At 35.3% G+C, this 22,127-nt stretch overlaps 3 protein-coding genes across 3 annotated transcripts; 2 read left to right on the top strand and 1 right to left on the bottom strand.

Moving 5' to 3' along the window:
• Positions 1-525: 525 nt before the first annotated feature.
• Positions 526-7,648, top strand: LOC117118783 (probable inactive peptidyl-prolyl cis-trans isomerase-like 6; the record flags this gene model as incomplete). Its single annotated transcript, XM_033263517.1, is given in 7 exon segments — positions 526-688; positions 2,372-2,493; positions 2,885-2,947; positions 3,887-4,040; positions 4,241-4,297; positions 5,111-5,246; positions 5,952-7,648. Coding segments are annotated over 7 exon segments (741 nt in total). The 3' UTR covers positions 6,070-7,648.
• A 270-nt stretch (positions 7,649-7,918) lies between these two features.
• LOC117118859 (sorting nexin-12-like) lies at positions 7,919-12,143 on the bottom strand. Its single transcript, XM_033263625.1, has 4 exons — positions 11,926-12,143; positions 11,273-11,368; positions 10,626-10,750; positions 7,919-9,487 (listed from the first exon to the last, which is right to left on the bottom strand). Exons 1-4 carry the CDS (start codon positions 12,094-12,096, stop codon positions 9,382-9,384), a joined length of 498 nt encoding a protein of 165 aa, XP_033119516.1. The 5' UTR covers positions 12,097-12,143; the 3' UTR covers positions 7,919-9,381.
• A 1,371-nt stretch (positions 12,144-13,514) lies between these two features.
• LOC117118704 (probable pyruvate dehydrogenase E1 component subunit alpha, mitochondrial) lies at positions 13,515-19,810 on the top strand. Its single transcript, XM_033263405.1, has 8 exons — positions 13,515-13,667; positions 14,275-14,517; positions 15,446-15,572; positions 15,915-16,006; positions 16,608-16,856; positions 17,421-17,492; positions 17,782-17,958; positions 18,637-19,810. Exons 1-8 carry the CDS (start codon positions 13,623-13,625, stop codon positions 18,793-18,795), a joined length of 1,164 nt encoding a protein of 387 aa, XP_033119296.1. The 5' UTR covers positions 13,515-13,622; the 3' UTR covers positions 18,796-19,810.
• Positions 19,811-22,127: the final 2,317 nt, after the last annotated feature.

The following is a 22,127-nucleotide window of genomic DNA, read 5'->3' as shown; positions in this document are numbered from 1 at the left end:
GGGAGGGGGGGGAGCGGGGAGCAGGAGCTTAAGCCCCCCCCCCCCACCGGACAGGTCAAGCCCCCCCCCATCGGACAGAGCTCGTCAGGCAGTCAGACTAAAAAATATATACAAATAGGCCCACGCCAAGCCAACACATGTCTGTCACAGTCTGAGAGTGTCATTTCTGGCCATCCAGAGATTCCATTCTTAAAATAATCGCATTTGAGAGGGGAACACCCTCTCAAACCTTTCCCCCAGCACGTACCTATGAGCCCAAGTCCCCCCGTCGGACAGCTCAGCCCCCCACCACCCCAGAAAATATATCCTATTAGAGCAGCCACTGCTGCTGTTGTGTTTGGTTACTAATACTTTGCATCCTCCATCCATGGTATTTGTTTGTATCATGTAATTATAATTATGGATACATTGTTCCTGAAGAATACACTGCATATTGAATCCCAACACACTAAGCATTTATTTCTTTGCTTGAAGATATCTCATCATACAATTACCACCTTTAATTTTAAATCTTATTCATTACAGGATTTGCAGAAAAATTTTCCATCAAAATTTTCTGCACCAGTGGTCGTTGCTTTATTAGAATTTGAATGGGAAATGTATTTGGAGAAGCAAAAAAAGGAGTTGAAAGGAGAGATGTGGGCATTTGAATATAAAGCAGTTGCATACGTCAATGGTATTCTAATTGGTAATGCTAAAACCGTTGTTCTTATTATACTGTCCAAATTTTATTTGACAAAAAATAGGCTAAAATAAATAAATATAGGCATACAATAGTCTTTTATCAAAGAAAATCTGACAATCTGATCAGAGCATCATCAAGTATTAAAACTTTGACTCCTAAAGGCCACAAGTAAGATATGCTTACAAGTAAGATATTTATAAACTTTGTTATTATTTAATATCATGTTTTGGTTTTCTTTTTTTCATTTTATATATTTATTGGAAGGAATTTTTAAAGCCGGCCCCGGGTCCCACTTTTTGGAAAGTAAAAAAAAGGAGGACAGAAAAAGAAATAATTGATCTTCCAGAACACTTTAGAGGTTATTTTCAGGTATCTAGAAAACAAAAATTTCGCGGGATTCCCCTACAGTAGTGTTGTCTTGATCAGCCCACTTTCAGCCCCCCTTTCATACATCTTTGGATCCGCCCATGGTGTCTGTATTAGAACGATGCCTACTCTATGCCTTAATATAAAAATTTATGATAAATGTCAGTTAACTGCGTCCTAAATTAATATAAAAAAGTTGAAGTCAAAGAAAATGTACCCAGTTGACTGTCCATCACCTGTTCATTTTCACTAATCCAACTTGGTTTGTCACAAAGGCTTTAAACTGTTAATTATGCAAATGTCATTTATACGACAATGGCATTTCCCCAACAGACGGGCCACACCCAGCTGAGCCCCACCATGGTTGTGGCTAAAGGAAAAAAATACCAAATATGGTATACCTATAGATGCCTGAAAATGACTCTGGCTTAGAAAGTGGTCATTTTTCCCCCATCATATTTGATAGCATCTCCCCAGGCCCGGAGCCAGCTGTCCCACCCAGCTGGTCCCACTGTGGTGCCAGTGGACTTGAGGATGATTTGCAGGGGTCCCAAGTCTCCCGGAACTTGTGAGAGTCTCACGGAAATCGGTACGCCCTCCCACACTACTCAAGCAAGCAAGAATCTCCCAGAAATTAACCCGTATACCGCAAATTCATAATATTTGCATGTTTTCACTGCTTTATTATTAATTGTCTCACAGAAGCCATTACCAATGTGTATCAAAATGTGGGACAAATAAAATTCAACATTACGAAATGTCATTAACCAGATCAGTGGCAGGTTTAAGAGGGAATCCCCTTCCCCCCCCCCTAATTTGTCAAATTTTTTTTATAAATGGAGAGAAAAACAAAATCATATTCAAATTTTAGTCTGAGAGTACCATTTCTGGCCATCTAGAGGTGCCACAATTTTCAAACCTCACCCCCAACCATGGTGGAGCTGAGGTGGTATAGACCATGCATGTGTGCAAGCCCCTTCCTGCCCCACCCTCATTGCGAATTCTCGGAACCATCACTGCAGATCTCATGGATAAAGGAGGCTCCAGGATTTGCTCAAGGGGGCGTACGAGGTCCCTAACGAGTGGGCAGCTCTCTTCGACAGGGGAACTTCCCCCCCCCTCCCCCCCCCCCCCACTGGCACCACCCAGCTCCTGGAATTGACTTCTTCCAACTTGGGACCCATGGATTTGGATCTTGTTTAGTGTAATAAAGTTGTTTTTTTTGTGTGTATGTGATGAATTTGATAAGTTAGAACTGTACATTTTGGCAGTGCTCCATGGCTTTCAGATATTTTATTTAACTCATATATCATACCACAGGTGGACCAGTCGACTTATTGAAGTGGGCTATGGAAGAATGGCAGTACACAGACTACAGGCCAGAGACTCTCTACGAAGCACTCTCTGCTGAAGCATATAATAATTACCTAGTTAAAACAGAAGTAAGTTTTAATATAGAATATGCAAATTAGGCCTATACCAGGATGTGTACATGCATACCCCTCCCCCAAAAATATAAGATAAGGTTCACAGTTTTAAGATAGTCGAGAAATAATGAATATGAAATTTGAATAAACGCTTAAATGAATGAATTAAATTAGAAAGAGGAATCTATATTTACATTTCAACCATTGATCTATCATCTTTCGATCCTCTTATCATATATCCTTGGGGTAGTAGCGGTACAATTAGCGTTAACCAAGGCCATGACGATGCTATAATTTCTGATGAATGTGTACTGTTTAGCTTTGCATTGTACAATATTTTTCAAAAGTGCATTCTTTAATATTAATTATTATTGTGAATATCATTATTATTTTTTTTTTTTTTTAGCACACATTCGTTTTCTTGGAAGTTTCAATTGGCAGTGAACCAGCTGGGAAATTAGTATTTGAGGTAAAGTGGTCTGTTGCATCAACTAAGTATTTTAAATAGTTTTTTTATATTTGTATTTTTTTCATTTATTTGGTATAAAATACTCAAAATGCAACAAAGGTTGAAATACATTTGAGTTTACAATATGAACAAATATAAAAAATATATGATGATACAAGTAATTTGGATCCAAATATTGAAATCTATGAATTGATTATTAAAAACAAATTATATTAATTAAGGTAAGGTAAATACAGTATATACAAGTTTAATGAGAATAAATTGCTTTTCAACTAATTATTTAAATTTATATGTAAAATTGGAGATTGAAAATAATTTATTCATTCATATTATTATATACAATATTCATGATAATTAAAAATTACACTATTATTTGTTTCTGAAAGGTAGATTTGGTGTTATGAGTATGGGGGTTTGGTAGGCAGATAATGAGATACAGATTTTTCAATATTCAAAAATCTGTATCGCATTAACCATTTCAGTGCTATTCGTCAAACACCCTTAAGAACATCGAAAAATAATTCCACTCTCCCCCTCCCCCTGCCTGACTTTAATAATATTAGTAGTATTATTATTATTATTATTATTATATTATTTTTATTATTATTATTATTATTATTATTATTATTATTATTATTATTATTATTGATATTAGTATTATTATTATTATTACTATTATTATTATTATTATTGATATTATTGATATTATTATTATTATTATTATTATTATTATTATTATTATGTTACTAAAACGTAATTTAAGGGGAACTTAGACAATGGAGAAATTTAAAAAAATGATGTTAAGGGGAAAATAACACAAAAGATATTCCCCTCAAGTCCCACTTATATTTATATAATGTATAGCACATATTATTATACTATTATTATTATGGTTAATATAATTACTATTATTATTTATTGTATTATTTCACTTGACAGCTGTACACAGACAAGTGTCCTAAAACTTGTGAGAATTTCCGAGCATTGTGCACCGGAGAGAAGGGAGAAAAGAAGGACGAGTCCCTGATGCCGTATCACTATAAAAACAGCATTTTACATCGCATCGTTCCCAGTGGATGGATACAAGGAGGAGGTCAATATTAATGATAATAATTTTCGTACAGGGACTTTAGGAAAAATATAAGCAGTTCAAATAAATAAATTATAGGAAAACTTGCGCATATACCTGGACCTGTTTTGATTGACTGGTCAGTTATGGCTGGTATTGTTTGTGTTTTGCTAGGACAGTCATAAGGATATTTGTAGTTATTATGTGTTGTTATTATTTATTAGATATTCTTAATGGAGTTGGAACTGGCGGTGAATCAATCTATGGTCCATTTTTTGAAGGTAAAGTACAGATTTCATTTTTATTGTAAACGACCAAATAGGAACCACCACTATTATCACATTATTGAGCCTTTAATGCTGCATTTATTCAATAGAGGAACTAATTAAAGAGAGGCACTTTACACGTTTTTGTAGTGTTAATTATAATACATAATAGGCGTAAGCTGAATTGTTGCGACATATAGAATATTTAATCTGTTAGTAATAGAAGTTGAAAATTTAATAGATTCAAAACCTCAAGGCACATAGAAAGATGGTACTCTCAATTAAGTGCCCCAATATTTATTAAAAATAGAATATTATCGAATTAGGGTGCTTTGTGGGAAATATCATTTACAGTACATTACATTATTAGGTACTGGTACGAGATAAACATTTTGTTTACATTGTTGGATAAGGCATTTGTGAGTGCGTTCCACTGTCCCATATTGTGTATTATTGTTTCCAATAATAATAATATGATTATAAATGCCAGCTTGAAAAGAATGTGTTCTTTTATTATAATAACTATTATATGTATATCACTGATTGAGACCATTCAAAAGGCCCAGGCCCTCCTCCCCAAAAATTTTTCCAATTACAAAAAAAATTATATTAAAATACAAGTCTGAGCGTGCCATTTCCGGTCATCGAGAGGTGCCATAATCATAATTTTTCTTTCCCTCATTCTGTGAAAGTCCCTCTATGGGGCCCCCTCTATTTCGAAATTTCTGGATCTGTCACTGTTTAATAGAAAATTTCACACAGTACTGTAAAACCTGAACATATCAAAGCCTGTATCTGCAAACAATATTCCTTGTCTCTTACTAACAGATGAGAACTTTTCTGTGCCGCATGCAAGTCGTGGAATGCTGGGAATGGCAAACCAGGGTAGACACACCAATGCATCACAGTTTTATATAACATTGCAGCCTGCCCCATGGATGAATACCAAATACGTTGCATTTGGGTATGTAATAACACTTATACTTTGGGTTTTTTGGCTGTAGTGGGAAAAGCCATTGTGTTTTTAGCATTTTGACAGTGAATTTTTCTACCCTCCCCTTTGGTCGCTTTCCTTGCTTGGATCTTCCTTAAAACTTGTCCAAGGAAAGCCTACATAATATTTTTAGTAAAAACTTTGTCACAATAATGTTATTCTACATATTTTTGGTATTAATAAAAAAGTACTTAACATGGTTAACACCCGCCAATAATTATGATTTCAAATAAATACACTCCGCCAAAAAAAAAATGAAATAAATAAAAATTTTTCTTTATTTTTATTACTCCCGGCGTTGCCTTGAAATTTCCAAAAATAAGATACATATATGCTACTTCCTAATTGTTAAGCATTTAACCAGCCCGTTCCTAAACCCTTTACATTCACCAATAACATTTTTTTCTTCCGTCTAGATGTTTTTGGCAAACTGTTTGCAAAATAAGATAACAAAATTAAATTTTTTTCTCTGACGATCTTTGAAAAAATAAGTTCGCGAAACAAGGTACAGTATAAAAAAGTCTTGCCTAAAGTTATGCCTACAACACAAAATTTCTTTAAAATGCATTCAGTCTTTGCTTTCAACCTATACAATTTAGGTGTTATAATAATACATTATTATGTCTTACTCAATTCTTTTATTTTTTCTTTTGTGTCATTATCAACTATTCATAGGAAACTTGTTGAAGGAACACATCTGTTGGCAACATTAGAAAACCAAGAAACATATAATGAACGCCCTAAGAAGGAGTGCAAGATTACCGACTGTGGTGTTCTAGAATTGGATAGATAATTTAAAATATGACTGGACTTGAGCATCATTGTGATAAGACCAAAAAGAAAGCTACCAAGCCGGACTGACCCAAAATCTTGAAAATCTTTGGCACTTTATACTCCCAAGAAGAAATTTTCAGTCTGGAGTTAAATAATTTGATATCTTAAACATGGAGTTTAGTCCATTAGTGACCTTTATCTCCAGTCACTTGGGCAGCATGACTTATGATAAATTGTCTTGTTTTTTTAACATAATTTGAAAATGTTGTACTTTAATATGTAAATATTGCTTTCATTGTAAATTGCTGTAATTAGTTGTTAAATTTATTTTTTTGGCTATTTCCTTTTTTTTTCGATAGACCGAATTGTATCATTATTATATACAGGTAGAGTTCTGCATTTCTGACCTCATAACATCATATGAAATCTCTGCATTTGATACAGCCAAGTGTCTCGACATAAGCTACACTTTACAATGAGCCTTTAAACTGATGTAACGGTTTTAAACTTAACTGTACAACATTGCATCTTAATATAAGGTGCATCTTAATATTGACAATTAAAGGAAATGAGATGCCAATTTTTGTGTTTTTCTTTAATTGGAAATTATTGGTTTTGATGTGCGAGTTGATAAAGCTATGATGAACTCAGAGGAGCTGTTGAGGCCGTAAGCTGCTATCATATCGAATCTGGACCAAAAATTTGGACCAGTACATTTTAGATTATTCGCAAAGGGGCAAACTCTTCTAACGCTCAGAAGTTCTGAGGGTTTTAAAACAGATATTATGTTATTTACAGCATTTTATATAATAATAGAATAATTTTTCAGTCGATCTTATTCTACTTGGCAAATTGTTGTTTTCCATTACCGGTAATTAACAATCTGTAAGTGGAATTTTATCCAAGTTGAACAATTTTTCAATGTCATTGGGCATATTCGATTGGAACTTATCCGTTGAGTATGTTGTTAGCCCCATACAGTAGTACAAACTCGACAAGTATTTCAAACGTCAAGTACAAACTCAATAAAAAGGTGTTTGTTGAGCACTTTCTGTTCAGCACGGAAGTGCCCATTCGAGTTTGACAATTTTGGATTTGACTTATGCAATTTCAACTGTATATACTAAATGAATTTGTGCAAGTTCAAACTTAATCCAGTTGTAAATGTTCCAATAAGCAGCTCTTCCATAAGCAACGCATTGAAGTCTCATGTTTGTAGGATGCCTTGGCACTTTTTAAGATATTTACTATAAATATATTTTAATTTCTACAGTATTAACCTTATTCAGAAAAATTCAATTTGGGGTATTGGTTTTTGTGTTAAGTGGATGACAATTGTGTTAGTACAATATTTAATTTGCTCAAAGGGATTACAAATGAATGATTACAAATCAATAGTAGCAGATTTACATCAGCTCAGTTGGCTCTCAAATGCCAGGGGAGTGGCGACGCCAAACCATCTGTGAACAAAATTTGCTCCAAACAAGGTGGGATGAGGTGAATTTTTCCCATCAGGAAATTTCTGGCAACCTTTTGGGTACAAGTTGTAACAAATACTGTAGCTAATATTTTGTCTCTAAATAAAAGAATAAAAGACACCAGTTTTGTCAAATCTTTTCTGTTTAATTCTACTAGTTAGCCATTCTCATTATCCATTCTCATTAAAATTAATTTCTTTTTGTTAAGTACATAGAAATCCCAACAATACATCTGCCTATTATTATGGTAAACATAACACAGCATTCTCTAAAAAGGATCGAGATGCATAGTGCTGGTCTATAGTGATTAATTCTCATACCGTAATTAAATCGTTTTTAATTGGAACTGATTATAATAAAACAATCCTTTATTGACAAGTCTTGAGTCACTTTCCATGTTTTTCAATTAATTGACAAAATTTATTCAATAATTGACATGTTATCAGTACATACATATAAAACAATCATTCCGATGATAATTATGACAATGTCCAGAAATCTCCAAATGAATTACCAGCATTTAAGAGCAATTTTACAAAAGTTTTAGAACAATTACTATGTGACATTTTAGCGACGACAGTGAAGGAATCATAGTTACTGGAATATAAGGGAGCTAAGTAGGTCAAATGAAGATACTGGTTTGTGGATGTGTACGCAAGAATTGCCGTATTATCTGTCGCAGCAGTATTGTGCGTATTTGAAACTTTCACTTTGGAAATCGTACGTTAGCTTCAGCACTTTAGTTTTTTAATTAGAGTACCTGTAATCAGAATTCTATGGGTGCATAATCCGAACAGCTTTACATGCTAGGATCTATGGAAGATATTCATGGTTTATCTAATCATGATAAAATATTTTCTGAAGACCCACAAAATAACAAATAAGACCATTATATTCATTGAAAGTAATCCAGGGACCTAGATTGGGCTGAGCGAAAAAAGGATTTCCCTTCCCCACGTTAGCAAAAGATAGCTGATTTCAATGTTATTGCATTGTGTTGTTTCACCAAGAAATACATATCAATGTACGCCTGTGTAAAAAATAACTTACAACACTGTCTATGAATCGAGGTAAAATTATCAAAGGATTTCAAGGGAAATCGAAGGATTTTTACTGTAATGCCACCAACAAGATTATTTGAAAAGGGTAGTTCTTTGCTAATGGGAAAAAGTACAATGTGTTTCTACTTAGTCTAACTATTCCTCAACCTGAATTAACATAAATCTGACACACAGAAAATTAATGTGTTTGTTCCATTATAGTAAAATAATCGGGAATATCAGTCCCTCAAGACGGAAATTAGCTTTCGAAAGAAAATGCCTTATTAATTGGTTGATTATACATATATATATACTTATGGAATTAGCTATATAAATACACACAATTAAAGGGAATCTTTTTAATTATTTGAAGGAATAAAATGCCGACACGATACTGTTAAAAGATCTACCAACACGTAAGTCATAATCCCAAAAATAAGTGAGAACAAATCAAAATTTATGAGTGATCAATGAATACATTATGGGATTCAATAACACAAAGTTTTAAAGTATAATTTTTTAAAAACACCCTTGCAGTTTCGATTACATACTTTTATTAATTATCAAATTCAACTACATGAGTAATTAATAAGTAAATATTGGGAAATTATACGAATAAATGAAACAAAACATTACATTACACGAGTGCCTAAATTAATAGCATAACAGAAATACAACTGTCAATCTATTATAAATTATATAATAATATCTATATAACATAATAATAGACAGTTGATGTATGTGTATAATTTCTATCTGTACAAGAGGCTATTAGTGGTTGCGGTTGGTTGGTGATCTGTTGTTTTTTTTTTCTCACGTGTTTTGAATCTTTCCCGGTGTGTAGTCTTTGTTTATAACAGGATCCTGTAAGAACATGTGTAAGCAACGTTCCGTCTGAGCTAGCGGATGGCCGGACACTCTATAAAGAAAAATCACTCAAGTATTAGTTTTCGACTTAAATAAATTATGTAACAAGCTGTAAAATGATCACTCGAAAACAGAAATTCAAAATATAGTTTATCAATTTATTTCAGCAGTTAAGTAAATTTTTGTCAAGTTTCAACAGCACAACACACCCTACAGTAGGGTTTGAGGCTACTCACTACTTTATAGGATAAATATATACAGCAGATAGCCAAAATATGGTGAATAATGAACCTTATGCTCATGTATAAAACGAGGCTTAAAATAGCAAATTACAATATGTAAAAGGTTGGAGAATAAACCATAACTTGCAACATCATTGTGCTGAATTGCGTATGGGCGTGGTCCGTGACTACCTAGCAGCCGTAAATAGGCACTTTATGGTAGATACACATAGAAAAACAGGGTCGTCTTATACGCACAACATACAAGTATTACATTTTTAAAAATCATGTTTGTCTTTGTATGTGCAGATCGTCCGTAACATGCAAATTTACTACTGCAATGAACCTAATAAATGTTAGTATGGATGAACGCAATTTTAAATACTGTACTGGGAAAATAAGATTTTGATTAAATTAAACATTTAAAACCAGATAAAATGGTATTAATTTTGAAGATTAGCCCTACATTTGGAGCTCTCATTTGTAGCCAGCTAGATACAGTATCAAGACCATGAAGAACAGCAAAAGGTATGAATTTCCGACGGTAAAACGTGGATCGTCCAAAAATATTCTCAAACTCGGGGGTCGCCTTATACGTGAGTATATATGGTACCCATAATTTAAAAAAAAAAAAGAAAAAAGGCAAAGGCATGTAGTGTTTAAGGTTGCATCAATTCTTTTAATTTCCTTAGGGTGTACCTGCCTTAATGGAGTCGGTTATCAACCCAAAGGTCATCTAGATACTCCAGAGGTCAGGGTCTTAAAAAAAAAACAACCTAGTGGCATCAAGGAGGAGAGTTTTTATGGTTTAGAATGATAGCATGTGTGCATATAAAGCACAATATCTTTTGCTAGATCAGCAAATTACGGTAATATTTTCAGCCTGACAAGGGAAATTCCCCCTCCCCGACAACCACTGGTACCATCACTAAATGCAGTTTTTCTGGTTCATTATGGAAGTTGGATTACCGATTAACAAATGCTTCCAGGCCTTGTCTGCGCTCCTCTATAAAGTCATCTTCATATATTCCATCATCTGACCGGAAGGGCATTTGTCTTTTCCACGCTTTTCCGGGTAAAGGTGGAACTACAATCTGCAAAAGAAACAAGAATTACTTTTTGGAAAGTATAGTTGTAAAGAACAAAACTGAAAAGGAGGGAAAATAAAGCATCTAAAAAACATGTCTTTGTACATTATCCTGTAAATATGATTACTACCCTGATAACCCTTATTTACTTGGCTTAACATGAATGAAATTCGATATTATAATTATTATTTATTCTCTCATAATGGTAAAATTTCCAGCATAAGAAACAATACAAATTAGCTCATTAAACTATCCTACAAATCAATTACACTGTAAAGAAATAAATTTCATCAGCCAATTATCTTGTTGAAATATTATGACTGAATATTAAGAGCAATGGTATCTCTTTGAGTCTTCAAATGGGGTGGGGCTTATGGGGTCAAAGTTGAAGTGGGGCGATTAAGTGAAGGGGGCGATAGCTGGAAAAATAAGGTGATTTTTCTGCTTCAATGAAGTTGGGGTCGTGTGCACCCCTAGACATTGCCACTGTCCAAGCGTAGGATGAGCTGGATTTTATAATCTATTTACTTTGCTGTCTCTCTCAAGTTCAGTTCGTAGCCATTCAAAGTCACTGTATCGTCGCCGTACGGATGATTCCTTCAATTTAAAGATTGGTAAATTCGACTGAAAAAAAATATATAAATTTCATAAGTTTGCGTTTGGTAAATTGAAAAATGATAGATTACAAACAGTGTAAGGCCACAACTTTCCACACGCAAGAACTGCAATAATTCGTAGCGGCGGGCGAATGGCCTAGAAGAGCATGCCATGACTATCTATATAGGTAGGAAGGTTAAGTTAAACTGGTTAATTTTAGGAAGGCTTAGACTTAGTCCTCTAGACACTTTAGGCCTTGCCGCCTAGACTAGTAGTAGTCCTTGGCCTAGGCCGTAGGGTAGGGGGAGCTTAACCTTTTCTTCTTTTTTTTTAAAAACATATTATTAGAATTTTAAAACTATGCTAGGCCTAGCCTCCCTAGGCGAACATTAAAACAAGCAACCTGAAACACTACAGACTACGATATTGATAAATGCCGTGCACTGTAAGCAGGGCGAAGTACACAAAATTAAAAATCACGTTTCTAGGCTGCACATTGAATTTAGTCGATCGAGGCCGGCTGGGCGGTTCTCTCTAGGCGTTTCGGTCACAAGACCTGTTTTTGATCAACATGCTACGCCTACCCTCATTCGAACTTCGTAGTCTGTATAACGCTTCTTTCCAAAGCCATGTGTTTCTGGGTTGACAATATCTATCTCCAGAAAGTTGGCTGGTGCTGCGTAAGCATCATCCAAAGTCTGCTTTTTAACATTTAGTCGCCTTGTATCGGTTTCTCTCGTATCTTCGTCGGCCATTTTGATCTTTTTTTCCCCGATTCCGTGTTCCCCATTTGATTATAGATGGCGCTCTTTTCAGACCATCCATCGCCAATCAATTCGAGCGAATGTCAGTTCGAGCGGATGCATTTAGTGCGAACTATAACAAGTGCGAATTTATCTTCGCCCTATTCTTTAATTGATTCATTCATTCTTTATAACCAAAAAAGTGTACAAACAATTTACACAGTTAAAGCAGCAGAAATAACAAACAAATTGTAAAATAACCTAAGATGGCTAGGATTGAGAATAGTAACGGACAATTTAGCTCGAAATCCCATCAACCCAGTTTTAGGAAATTATAGAAAATAAAAATAATAAAATATCAATTATCTATTTACAATAAATTAAATAAAAAGAAATTAACTGTTAAAATAAATTAATTAATAATAAAATAGATAAAAAATAAATAAATTATATATAAATTAATTTGTCTATATAGGGGCCTACGGTTTTTTTGTACAACTTAAAAAGGAGTTAAAATGGATTAAAATAAAAAGAAATTGAAATCAATATATACATTTAGAGTCAATGAAATATATATACAGAAATAAACAAATATATAAATGAATTTTTAAAATAATAAAAAATAAAATATAAATATTTGTGATTGAAATTCTGTTTAAAATGCAAAAAATGCTCTGTACACTAAAGTTCTGAAATGTTTCTGGTACTTTTAATAATTATTCCATGTTTGAATACAGTCTTGGCAAACCCGACCAGATGGCGGCCTAACAAAAGCACTTAGGAGACCTCATATTTTAAAACTATTGAATTGCGCACGTTTCATTAATTCACAGTTTTTGTCTCAAATGGGGTTTTGTATTTAAAAACGCAAATTATATTTGTAATTGAATTATGTTGTAGGCCTATTTGTATTTGTATGCCCTAAATTTATAAGTTACATAATCTAGGTGTACGTCAGAAGGTGCATGTAGTGTGATAAGACTATCAACACAGTAATAATGACATCATATCAATTTTCTCACTATTCAACATTCGTTTGTAGTTTAAAACCCACTTTCTTAAAGCGAGTGAAAAGAATAACAATTACGAATGACTAAGACAAGATAAATCATTATATTTATGAACCTAGTTAACATTTTAAATAACCTAAAAATCAAGTAAATACGATTTCTATACATAAGACTATAGGCTTCTCCCCCGGAACCCACCAGGGCTTTTTCCCCTGGCTCCAAGGCAAAGCTTGAGCCTCGGACGAATGCAAATCGTTAGCTCAAAATAATGAATTTTTAAATTAATTTAATTCGTACATTACTCGCGCACAGGCTGTGGATCTTTTGCCGCTCGAACTAGCATCCGCTCGAACTGGCATTCGCTCGAAGTGGCATCCGCTCGATTTCATTGGTTCTCGGATCCATCCGAACATGGATCCGACGATCCACCACTCGGCCTCTGCTCTAGCTGTGCACTCTGACCTCATCCAGCTGAGGCATTTAAAGTTGATAGCCTTACAATTGTTGTTAATTTATTAGATTAACGCCATGTCTGTGCTTGTAAAAACATTAGGAACAGGTTCCAGGCTGCTGGTCAGTTGTAGCTATATTATTCTGTATTTTTATCCATTTTTTTCTTGTATAAAGCAATGCATTTTGGCTGCAAAAACCAACCAACACCAGGCCCTACCCTATACTAGCCTGGAGGCCTAGGTTGGTAGGGACTTGGCCGGTCCTATGCCCAGCTAGAGAGATCCCTAGGCCTAGATAGACCTAGCACGCTAGCTAGGATAGACTCAACCCTAGTTAGGTCTCGGCCTATCTATTGGCCACTCTACTAGGGTAAGCCAGCCAAGTTTTCCACCCCGATCTTAAAAAACTAGGGCCCTCTAGGCCTAGGCCCCAAGCCTTGGGGCCTAGGCCTAGAGGGCCATAAATATTCCATGTAAATTGAATTTTAGGCCTAGGCCTATATATAATAAATTAACAATTTTTCTGCCAAACGGTTTTAATTAAATCCTATTTCATTTGTACCTGTTGGTTTCTGACGGCCTAAAACTGACGGCGTTGTGTGCATGTTCCTACCTTGCAAGTGAAACTCAAGAAGCATTCCTAATGAGACCATTATTGGTTATACAAAAACTTTCCTAGCCCTCTCTACTCCCCATACAATGAACCCATGCATCAATGTATTTTACAGCACAGAGCAGTTGCAGTTTTGAGTCGACCATATACAAGTGGTGCCCAAGAGGCGAATTTTATCACCCAAGAATGTAAACTACACAAACTAGAATCAGGACCATCGACAGAAGTGAGTCTAAACCGCGACGATGCTTTGAGAATTTATCGTACCATGCAGGTGATTCGTCGAATGGAGACAGCTGCCAGTAACCTTTACAAGTCTAAGGAGATTCGTGGCTTTCTTCATCTCTATTCAGGACAGGTACATGTTACTGACCTTGCGTAAAATATGATACTAATACGTCAACATCAAACAAGTAGCACGTACCGTTAAACTTCGAATAGAAGCACAATGGGATTAATCTCGAGAAGAAGCCCATCTCGAATTGAAGCCCCCTCTTTAGTTTGTAAAAGTAGCCTTGAAAATAAGCCTACAGTATCTTAATACACTCTATGATACAGATTGATGTTACAATGGCCTGATTTATTATTTGATAGTACTTAATTGCTAAAATTCATAGCATTCTTTGCAAAAGTAGCTTTGAAAAGCAGCCGATCTAAAAAAAAATGCCCTTCCAATGGTCGCAAAAAAAAAGAAAGAAAAGAAGCAGCCCACGGCTTCTATTCGAGGGTTTATGGTACGTACTCACCCGATCCATTCCAAATACAAACATTTAAGGTATACATGTACATTTCATGCTTAGTGTTAGCTTTACCAAGTGTGTAGTAGCTAAAATGTACAAATACACACATGTACAATCTTATCGCCATGTCCAATATAAACAAAGAGACTTGGGCAGGTTTAGGTCACTGTTAATGTTATTAAACCTTATATCTGCCTTATTGTCTGCTTAAGAATGGAAAAAAAAATCACTTTAGACTAAGCCCTGTTGTAAACATGTGTTAAAATCATTGAGAAATTCCAGAGAATTCCAATTCTAGGTGAAAATGTGAAGTTTCCTGGAGACCGGGAGATGAACTAAAATTCTTAGCGACTCAAGGGCAGTCCTAGAGACTCCAGGGCAGTCTTAGAGACTCCAGGGCAGTCCTAGAGCCTCCAGGGCAGTCCTAAAGACTTTATAGCCTTGGGTGTATAAGACAAAGTTGTTGCAACTGGCAAAAGGGAGTGTATAGAATCTTTAAATTTATCCTCGCATTAACAGCTTGTTATGATTATTGATCATTTTCAGGAAGCATGTGCGGTTGGTATGAAAGAAGCAATGCGTGAAACTGATCATGTGATCACAGCGTATCGTTGCCATGGCTGGACTTACTTGATGGGGGTCAGTGTTCATCAAATTCTCGCTGAGCTTACAGGTATCTCAAACTTTTCTCATAAAACTGGGCACTCACTGCGCCGGATAGTCGTCGGCCGATGCAATTCTATGAAGAAAACAATGCGACAACGCGCACAACTGATCATTTGTAATGACGATCCGTTCAGACGACCACTGATAATCAGCAGACGGCGTTGCATGTTCTAGCGCTCCCAGGAAGCGGAGTTCGATTCGTCGTCCGACAGTCGCACAACGTAGTGAGTGCCCAGCTTAAGGGATGGTATAATTGTGGTTGTGTTGGAATATTAATCAGTAATGATAATTCTGCGGAATACATTATAACATAATATTTATATGTTAAAAAACATTTATGTATCGGTAGGTCGTCAAACTGGTATCCAGAAAGGCAAAGGTGGATCCATGCACATGTACACCAAAAATTTCTATGGAGGAAATGGTATTGTTGGTGCTCAGGTTTGTATTTTAATTTGTTATATTTATTTACTAAAATATCGTAAAACCTTGCATAGAAACCCTGTGGGCTTAATCTGAAGGAGAAACCCATCTCGATAAGAAACCCCTTCCCCTCTTTAATTTGCAAAACTTATCTCGAAAAGAAGCCCACCTCGGAAAGAAGCACATGCGTTTCTAATTAGGATAACAGGCTTCTTTCAGGCTTCACTTACATTCAGACTGACGTTATCTTTGATATTTATTATAGCGGTTCAGTATCAATAGTATTTTATCGTACTAGCATGGTTGAAATTTTTAAAAAATATATTAAACAGAATGTTGAATTCCATAGTTGAAAATGTCGTATAGTAGCAATTCCATTATTTACAAAATTCATTTTGAAAGAAATCCCCCCTTTTTAGTTTGTAAAAGTAATCTTGAAAAGAAGCCCATATCGAAAAGATGCCCACCTCAAAAAAGAAGCCCATCCAATCTAAGGGTCCTAAAAAGAAGAAGCCCAGGAATTTTATTCAAGGTTTAACGGTATACCACATAATAGAATTGTTTTACTACAATGGTTTTAATAATTTGAATAAGTGCAAGACAATTTTATTCATTACAGGTGCCACTTGGCGCTGGGGTCGCCCTTGCCCAGAAATACATGAGCACCGGTGATGTGTCGGTGACGTTGTACGGAGATGGTGCAGCCAATCAAGGGCAAATCTTTGAAGCCTATAATATAGCAAAACTGTGGGACTTACCATGTATCTTTGTTTGTGAAAACAATAAGTTTGGAATGGGTACAGCAGTCGATAGAGCATCAGCTTCAACTGACTACTTCTCTCGAGGAGATTATGTCCCTGGACTCTGGGTAGGTGTTCATGAGAGCCAGGAATCACTACACTGGTTCAGTGGCAGATTCAATGGGGTGAGGGGAGGGTGGCCCATTCGGCCCAGGCCCCCTACATTTTTCAAATTTATAAATGGATAGAAAAAGAAAATTATATTAAAAATTTAAGTGTGTGAGTGCCACTCCTGTTCATTTAGAGGTGCCATAGTCATAAATTTTCGTACCTTGGCCTCAACCATGGTAGGCCTGGTGTTGGTGGACCCTCTACCTGTGAAATTCCCTCCCTGGGCCCCCTCTATTTTGAGTTCTTGTGTACAAACCCTTAGCAACATCATAATAAACTTTGGAGCACCTACCAAATGGAGTGTAAATAATACATATAGTATTGATGAATCAATGTAATTTATTTGAATGGTGCCCCCATTTGTTGGGAGAATTCTGTGCAAAACCAGAAGCTTTTGATACTTATATGCAAAATGATTCACCTGGATATACGCCTATCTTTTCATCAATCTATCTTACTTTTATTTAATTATTCATGCTCGTGTACATAACTTGTTCTATATTTATTATTATTTTCTGTAGGTTGATGGCATGGATGTGCTGGCAGTGAGAGAGGCAATGTTATGGGCTGCCGAATACTGCAGAGCAGGAAAGGTACATCATGGTCTACCTACTTGTACCTAGATATTGATCAACTCATCACTGCCTGATTAAAAATTAAATGGCAGCTTATATAACTATGTATATATGATAAACAATTTAAATAATTGAAAACAAGACACAGATAAAGTACAGACCATTAGCTTGTACAATGTTTGACATAATAGATTGCAATATAACCTACATGTACTTGTATGAAAAACCTTTTTCGACCCCAGATTTTGACTCTATTCCGATTTTGAGAGCTGTATAACAGTTTAATGTTGGAGATGTTTTCTTACAGGGTCCCTTAGTTATGGAAGTTGAGACGTACCGGTATTATGGACATAGTATGAGTGATCCAGGAACAAGTTATCGTACTCGCGAGGAAATTCAAGAAATCCGCCAGCAGAGAGATCCCATCACCAACTTCAAAGAGCGAATAACTTCAAGCAATCTTGCAACTGTTGATGAACTGAAGGTAATTTTAATTCTATTTCATTAACAGGTTGGGTGGCAGCCACTTAGATCAAGTTGCAACCGGTATTCAATAGAAATATATTATGGTGCAGTGAAAGAGCTGTAGGCTACGTTCAGACTTGGAGATAAGCCAGGCTTGAGTTAAGACCGGCTTAACTTTGCCAGGCTTTCAGACTAGCGGGTTTAGCCAGGCAAGAATTTGCATAATAATGAACCGTAACCAGGAAATGCGTTTCAAAACATTGCTGTCGCGAAACGTACGCTCGCTCACAGCGTACGTAATTGAATGCTGATTGGTCATTTCGTCACCCAAAGTCAATGCAAGACCCCCCGTAATGATTAAAACCTGGCTTAGAAAATTTAACACGGTGGCGCGCCAGGCGTAGTTACTATAGGAACACAGCCTGGCTTGAGATAAGCCACCTAGTTCAGACTGGCAGGTGGATAAACCCGGTGAGTTGAGCCGGGTTTATCCACCTAGTCTGAACTAGGCCGTAGGCTTCCAATAAAAAAGGGTTCCAGTCTTGGGCTGACAAGGCACTTACTTCCCATTGTCTCTAGTGACCCAGGAGTATAAATGGCCAGTGTTTTGTTACTAACTACACCTTATGGAATATTTCTCTAGAGAACTCATTCTGTGTCATATACAATAAGACTTATCACTATGTTAATATTACAGAAAATTGATTTAGAAGTGAGAGGTGAAGTTGACGATGCTGTCAAGAAAGCCAAGACCGATCCTGAACTTCCTGTATCCGAGGCTTTTCATGATATTCACTACAAATCACCGAGCGTTGTCCGGGGATGTGATGCATTCACCTTCCATCAATCTCGCTAATATTTCAATAAATAAATGCAATGAAAAAGTTTATTAATGTAGAAAAAAAATATTCATATTATTATAGTATTGTTTCATGATTTTAATAGTGTGTGTTGTATATCTAATGCAACGATACAGATCAAATATATACACAATTTAAGCCAAAAATGGTAATATTTTAAAATATGCTACAGTTTCTTGAATATAAGCCCACCACCAACACACTTAACTTTTGAATAATTTTCTTGCAAATTACTCACTCTATAAATAATAACATACAAAAAGTACATTTTGTAAAAAGGTTAAAGGTTATTCATTAAAAACAAAATTATATTTTGGTGTATCTCTGGAAATTCCATGTTCAAAGAGGGTGAGCTTGTACAAGGAAAACTATGGTATGTGTAAAGTAAGCTGTAGCTTTGCCATTAAGATGCTTGACACAACCCCCGAGTTTTATCGGTTTTATTTATTTTAAATAAAATTCTTCTATTTTGAAAGCCTCATAATGCTCTTCAGCAGACACGTACAGCAACACATTGTGTTTTAAAAACCTGCAGGTTTGCTGTTGAATACACAAGTAATTAAATACATTTTGGACAGTAAATGTTTTGCTGTGTTCAATTGTATATTTTTGTTGTATCTAGGTTTTACCCATTTTGAGAAAGCTAATTTTTTCTGTTTCGAAAATACACCACTATTAAACAGACCCGGGGGGGCTCACTCTTAAATATTTCTATACAGGTAGGTGCTGCATTTACAGGGGTATTTTTGAGGAAATGGTAGGACAAGTGCGGGCAATACCTAGGTAAAATTGGTAGTTGAAGTCCCTGCTCCGTTCCATATCAAAGTAGCATAATTTTTCACACGATTTTAGCAAAGATTTTTTGCTAACCTCCGTCCTGAACCTACCGTTGATACATAGCCACGAACAGTAGAGATTGCTAACAGACAGAATCGCTGTCTTATTCGCCATTGGGAACCAGTACAAGTTAAATTTGGTAGGTTACATTAAACTCGATGACAACCAACTGTATATGATTTTGTGTGTTCGATTGATTTATCTTAAATTAAAGGCCACTTTTTGCATCCAGGCTTCTCATGATTTTTAGCAAAAGATAACATTGGTGGTCTATTAAATTACAAGTCCTGCATACATGTTTCCAATTGGGCAAGAAAAAAAAAATGGTTGCCAAATGTATATAGGTTCATAACATATGAGTTTTAAAGGGCAGTAGCTTTTTAAAGCTTATTCATACATTAGAATAACATTTTGAGGTCAAGTGGTAAAATGGACTCATCTCATCTCATTAACCCCTCCACATGAACAAAGAATTTCTATCCTTGAAACCGTTGCTTTGGAAACTGCAAACAAATAATCAGCAGAAATATGACTTTAATCTTTGTGCTTGAAGTTGGAAAAGTAGGCAAACCCATTAAAATGGGTTTAATGACATTATTTGTAATGATTTTAAAGCACATTTATACGGAGATGAGTGGTGACGTCAATTCTAACAAGCAGCAGTAATTACTTTGCTGATCGAAAGGTAAATGAATGGCATCAGTGAAAGGGGCACGGGGGGGCATGTGATCCCCATCTGGTCTCAATTGTCAACAGAAATGATTGGTGATGTCAACTATCACAAGCAGCGGTAATTACTTTGCTGATCAAAAGAAAATTAATGCCATCAGCAAAAGGCGCACAGGGAGCATGTGATTCCCACCTGGTCTCCACTGTCAAAAATTCCCAATGGAAGAAGTCACTGCTGGTACATCTAATTTTTTTTCTACACGTAGTTTATATCCATATCATGGGCAGTTTTTTGGGAGATTTGTGCATGCTTGCGGGAGGCTGTCCAGATTTCCAGGCAACTTGCTTAAAACTTGTAACTCTTAGTGCAACTACAACCGTGCACACCATACATTTATACCATTGGCTTCCCGATTTTAAGTTCAAAATCTTGCTACTTCTATTTAAGCAACCTATATATATATATATATATATATATATATATAGACATCAACTTACCCACGTTTATATTCCCGGATGCACCCTAAGATCATCTAATAATTTGTTGCTCTCTGTTCCCCGCACATCCTTAAAACTACTGTATTTGCCATACATCTTTTTCCTTTGCTGCACCTACACTTTGGAATTCACTCCCTGCACATATTAAGAACTGTTCTTCTGTTGGTTCATTAAAAAAATTAGTTAAAACTCACATTTTCCATCATTAACGTGAACAGCGCCTTTGATAATGCACCTCGGTCGTTTGACACTTTATGAATTCTTATATTAATATTATTATAATATTTGAAAATGTTTATGCAATGCACAATTTAACGAGAACAGCTGAGTGTTGGGTTGTTTTTTGAAATACTGTATGCTTATAGGCAAGTCACTAAAAATATATTTAACAGTACTGTATTTATTGCAAAACTGGTTTACCAGTAGATAATACAGTAATATAAATTCAAGAACATTGAAATATGCTCTCTAGTGTTGATGTCTGGTGTAACCCTTACATGATGTCCTCATGAGTGAAAGAGTACTTATTTGTACAGAAATTGATTGTTTTTATAGTCATATATTTTATTTGTTCAGTCAACATACTCTTCAAAAGCTCACAAATGTAAACATGCACTGTGTTTGGTTTCTTACCAATGAAAACAGTTCTAAAACATCATACTCTTTTTATTTGTTTGCAAAGGCTGGGCCTAGAATACGAATAGATTGATCACTAGGAAACACTTTAGTCATTAAAGATGTACTGTACTACAGTCGACCTGAAAAACTGGGATGAACCTGAAAATCAGAAATAGATCAAAAAAATAAAATTGTGTTTAGATTTCACTTTACCTTAAAGTATCCTCAAAGATGTATTGTCCCATGAAAAATACCCCCAAAAAAATCATAAAAATCATTTTTGAAATTAACTTGCTCATTTTCAAGTTGAACATAAAAATTATTGTTTAAAAAATGTTCACCCATCATTTTGCAGCAAACACTAATAGAAACACTTCCAGTCACTGGAAGTGTTTTCTTATCTTTATTATTATCCAGTTTAAAAATCATGGTACATATTTTTTTTAATTCAATATTTTCTATGCTCAAGTTTATTGATTACCAGCTAATTGAAGGGTATGGTCTATGCTAAAATTAACATAAATTGTTAACTTATAAATTAGGAAATTCAAATAGAATTGAATTTTTAAATACTGTTTAGCTTATGAAGGAGCTGTACATCTTTAAAAACAATAAGCTCAGTATAAATACAACTCAATTATTAATTGCTTTATGCCACTTTATTTGCATTCACATTATATGGTACATACAGTAATGTATTATAATG

This window comes from Anneissia japonica, unplaced genomic scaffold, assembly GCF_011630105.1.
Source record: "Anneissia japonica isolate Jap-2015-1 unplaced genomic scaffold, ASM1163010v1 scaffold287957_len1322810_cov207, whole genome shotgun sequence".
NCBI classification, from domain to species: Eukaryota; Metazoa; Echinodermata; class Crinoidea; order Comatulida; family Comatulidae; genus Anneissia; species Anneissia japonica.
Note: the sequence above shows the minus strand (reverse complement) of the source record. Positions and strands in the feature narration are given on the sequence as shown.